This window comes from Epinephelus moara, chromosome 13, assembly GCF_006386435.1.
Source record: "Epinephelus moara isolate mb chromosome 13, YSFRI_EMoa_1.0, whole genome shotgun sequence".
NCBI lineage: Eukaryota > Metazoa > Chordata > Actinopteri > Perciformes > Serranidae > Epinephelus > Epinephelus moara.
In genome coordinates this window covers 10063442-10068374 of record NC_065518.1, presented here as the reverse complement: position 1 = coordinate 10068374, position 4933 = coordinate 10063442, and the positions used below count along the sequence as shown (strand labels likewise).

General features: G+C 40.8%; 1 protein-coding gene across 1 annotated transcript in view; it reads left to right on the top strand.

Moving 5' to 3' along the window:
• The window catches only part of LOC126399603 (neurotrypsin-like), a 53857-nt gene that overhangs the window by 7466 nt on the left and 41458 nt on the right, over positions 1–4933 (top strand). The window contains exon 2 of the mRNA XM_050059694.1: positions 944–986. Coding sequence (XP_049915651.1) covers positions 944–986 — 43 coding nt within the window. The remainder of the gene's footprint in view (positions 1–943; positions 987–4933) is intronic.

The following is a 4933-nucleotide window of genomic DNA, read 5'->3' as shown; positions in this document are numbered from 1 at the left end:
CGGTAATGAGGAAATACAGTGAGTGCTGGACGGAGCAGTGAGTGACAACAACCCTGCCCACATTTAAGAGCACTGTTTGCAGTGGAAACACTAGGGTCTAGGTACCATGTCTGAAGGGTTACTGTTGGTTCCAAAGGCACCATACTGAAAGTGTTTGGTGGAAACAGGGCTTTTTTTTTTTGCTTTTTTACTACAAGTTAGAGGATACCTCTTTCGTGTCTGTACGTTAAATATGAAGCTACATCCAGCAGACGATTAGCGTAGCTTAGCATAAAGAGTGGAAGCAGAGGGAAAGAGCTAGCCTGGCTCTGTCCAAAAGTACCAGATCTGACCATAAGCACCTATATGGCTCACTAATTTAACATGTTATGTCTCGGTTTGTTGATCTGTCCAAAAATTGTGCAACAACAAAGTGAATGGTGAAAAAGAAAGTGAATATCTGTTTTTCCCAAAATGGCAAACTATTCATTTAAGTGTGTTGTGAATATGGAGAGAAATTAGTCCCAATAGCAGTGACAAATCGTGAGTTTCGTGATCCAGATAAAAAAAAAATAAAAAAAAAGATTTACAAATGTGTGTGACAATATCTGATGTGGAGTAGAGGATTTGTGATCACAATACGTCAATTACAAATCATGTATATTTCAAAGAGCTTGTTTTTATTTGTGCATCATGAAATACATTTGTCACTGATATTGAGACTTATTTCTCTCCACTCACAGTATAAATAACTTCATGTCCCTGGACCCAGTGCCTAATTTTTCCACCAGGTTTCTGAGATATTCTGCTAATTAACAGATGAAAGGAACAGTAAACATCACCTCTGCAGTCTCTGGTGTTGTTGGTCTGCTCTGGTATCAGTAATAACGTGTGGTATACTGAGATTATCAGATGAAATTCTGGTCTTCTGTCTAACTGGCTGCCTCTGTCTTCCCGTCTGCAGGTGGTGGCTGAGGACAGTTACTTAAACGAGGTGCAGAACTCAGGTGAGTGGGAGGTGATACTCCCAACACAGCACCCTCATCCTGTCCGTATTCTCAGCTATAAATCAAAACGTCCCTCCATCCGGCCTCCCCTCCTACACCATCTCTTCCCTTCTGCTCCATCTGTGTTTTTCCCTCCAGTTTAACCCACATTCTGACTCATGAAACCCCCTCTGTTGACGCCTCTTCTCCTCTCTCTTCTATCCACCCGCCACAACCCTGCTCCCACATTAAATCTTACCTCTCCTCTTCCCTCCGGCCTGCACCCCTCTGCATTTAATTCCCCTCCTTTCTCTCCTTTCTCTACATCCCTGGGAGGAGCGGAGGCCATGTTGGGGGGTGGGGCGAGGAACTCCTCCTTCTCAGGCTCATTTCCAGCGCTGAAATATCTGTGCCTTCACCGCTGTGTGTTGCAATGGCATGCAATTACAAACACACCTCTCACCTATCTGCAAAAACCAGCTTAACTAGCTCGATCATGTGGAAACCACCTCGAGGCTCTCTGAAAGAGAGTACGGGAATTCAGCAAATGTTGCACAAGATGCTTGTCTGTTCCCTCCGGCTCTCCTTTGTTGCACAAAATTGTATCAGAAACCAGGTTAAACAGTGAAAAAGAGATATTCCATATTTATTATAAAGTGTGTGTTTTGTGTAGAAGATGCTGTTTCCACACATTGCCCACCCCCCATACAGCAAGCCTCCGAGTGTGAACCGTGTCAAATACTCATTGTGGCTGGGAAATGGATTATGGGTAGCAGGGAGACTGAGTGTTCCCATGGCGATGGGCAGAGTACCGTTGTCGTGGCAATGAGGAGGGTGTTAGCAGCGAGTGTTGTGTGTGTGTGTGTGTGTGTGAATGCTGAGGGTGTTGAGATGAATAAAAGAACATGAATGAGGCATACACGACGAGGGAGGAGGTGAAATTTAAAAGTGAAGAGAGGAGAATTTAAAGATGCAGAGTCATAATTTTAAGATGCCCTGTTTTCACTGATGATGGAAATGTTGAAAATTTTTCTTTATTAAAATTTAATCAAGCTGGCTGTTAAAGTTTTATGACAGATCATATACAGCTTTAAACATATTTTAATTGCAGTGACAAGGCATACATTTTCTGTTACCATAAAAACAAAATCAGCCTAAGAACCTACATATCTGCTCATGTAGAAGAATCGTGGAGGTTTAACCACCTTTTAAGGCTGTTAATTAAGGTGCAAGTGAAAACAGCTGTTTCATACACTGCTCAGTCTTGAGGTGTTGGGCTATTTTGTCTTCTTTTAGAGTGGTGGAAGGAAAATGTCCAAAATAAACATTTAGGTGGTTAATTGAACTCTGATTTCTGTTCTGGAAATGTATGAAAAAACTGCATATTTAGTTAGATGATGCATCACTTGCATATTTAAACATACATTTTTTAAAACTTGTAACACAAAAAGAAATGTTCTTAATGTAGATAACCAACTAGGCAAGTTTCATGGTGATTTCTATTTGTTCTCATTTTACCCCATTCACTTGTAGTGTCTTTCTTTTGTCTAAAAATGTATGAAATTTGACGATACACATCTGTAAAGGCTGTTTTCTCATACACACTGAGCCAAAAATCTTAACTTCAGTAGCACTTACAAACACCAAACTTTGACCAAAACTGAAGGTTTTTACAGAGGGGGTTTGTTCATATGTCACTCATAGGCTGATTTATAAAACATTTTCTTCCTGAAAAAATGATGAAAATGTTTTTTTTATGGCTGTTGACTGTATTTTCTGATTTATCGAAAAAATAATGCAAAAATAGTATTCAAAATTCCCTCTGTAAAAAAATTGAATATTTTAACAAAATTAAACAAGTGTTTAAAGTCCTGAAAATCAGTGCATATTTAATTGCATACTTCGTTATTTGCATATTTAAACAAAATTTCAGAAAACTTTTACCCCTAGTCTTTATACCTAAAAGGGAAAAAGTATTTTTTTACAATGGGGAATCACACAGATATTGCCATTGTCCCCTGAGCAAAACAGATATCTAAAGATATAGATTTGTTGTAAAACATCTTACCCATAAACAACTCATATTTTTTTCTCTTTGAAATAATTATTACAAAGTATTTTCTGCAACCAAAACAAACATTAACAACACCACCTCACTTAATCACTTTAATCTGCACACCTTACATTTCTATTGATTTCTATTGTGTATTTTTGACAACATTTTTAATTGCAGTTGGTGATGTTGATGGTTGACCATTAATCAATTAACCGCAGGGAATATATTTCAGGTTATGTTATAGGTTAATTTTGCTATTCTTCAGTTTACTGCCCTGTGCACTATCTGGATTTAGTGGGAGGCACACAGCTGGCCAGCCTCGCTGACATGCAGAAACATAGTGCCCACTGCCCCCCCTCCGGTCTCCACTGGTTAGCTAGCACTTTGCACTGCACACCAGCCGGGATAGGGTAGGTGCTGGCTAGCAGCACTAGTCATTCGGCTATTACCTCTAGTAACACTGTCCCAACCCAACAGCTAAACCCCTTTAGCATCGTTAACTTCATTGTTAGCTCTGTTAGCACTGTTGGCAGTAGTTAACAAAGCTAAAGAGGTCTTGCGGCTCAAAATGAAACTGCTTACACACTGGGTGTACCTGGGGGGAGCCCGAAAGGTGACCACTATGTTTCTGCAGCAATGTCTGCCCACCACCTGGTCGCCGTTACCAGCAGTAATCCCGAATCTGTGGCGCTGCTAGCTAGCATCAACCAGACACAGCTGGTGTGAGCAGCTGAGGCTAACGTTAGCTCACCAGTGGAAACTGGAGGGTGTGCGGTGGGCGCTGTGTCCTCTAAATGGACAGTGCTTTGAAATTAGGGATGCACCGAAATGAAAATTTGTGGCCGAAGCCGAAGCTGAATGAAATTAAACGCTTGGCCGAATACCGAATACCGTTCTTTAGTTTTTCATTAGTTTTTGCAGATGAACCCCCTCCAGATTAGTGTTGTCACGGTACCAAAATTGGGACCCACGGTACAATACCAGTGAAAATATCACAGTTCTGAGTAGTATCACGATACCACAGCGAAAAAGAGGCAGATGTGCCTTTTGTCATTTATAAAAAGATAAATCACTTTTCTTTAATACATCAATGATATTTCAATGGAATAAATTACTTCCTGACTTATTCATACTTCAATAAAATAAATAAATGAAATCAAAATCAACCAGCCACCCTCTTACCCTGACAAGTAAAGAACAGTCCCTAAAGTGCGGTGAGGTTTGTGGACCGTTAACTGCCACAAAGAGTAATGTGAACGGCTCGTCTCTCCTCTGACACGTCACATACCTGTGTGCTGCCACGGCTTGGCTGTCCAGGTACTTTTGGGCAGTCATGACGCCAAGAAGAGGACATTATTGGAGCCAGACTTCTCTGTCGCTGGTAAGCTTTATCTTGCACCGCGGAGCACTATGGCTGCCGTATTGCTGCTGCTGGTTGAAATCTGTACTCACACAGCGTGCTGAATGATTTATTTTGCTCGCACAAAACTATTTTTAGTCGCAAATGCGAGTGCGGTGACGGAGGGAGTAAAATATCGCCACACTGCCGACATTTTACTCTGTCCGTCACTGCACGCTGTTTGATTGCGTTATCAAAACACGCCGCTATTATTCAGCCTTGCTTTTCACTTATTCCACCGAATACCGAATGTGTTTTTTTTTCAATATTCGGCCGAATATATTCGGTTACCGAATATTCGGTGCATCACTATTTGAAATGCAGTGCTAAAGCTCACCCAGTCAATGGAGCCTTGGACTTAAAGTAAAGGCCTCTTGTATTTCACGTCATTTTGCGTTATTTTTTTTTCTTCTTTAAAATTAACCGGTTAGTTACCAGTTAATTAGACTCACAAGTCAGTCTTTAGACGCTTTGCTTAACTAAAGACTGATGACTTTCTCCCTGATTTTGTGT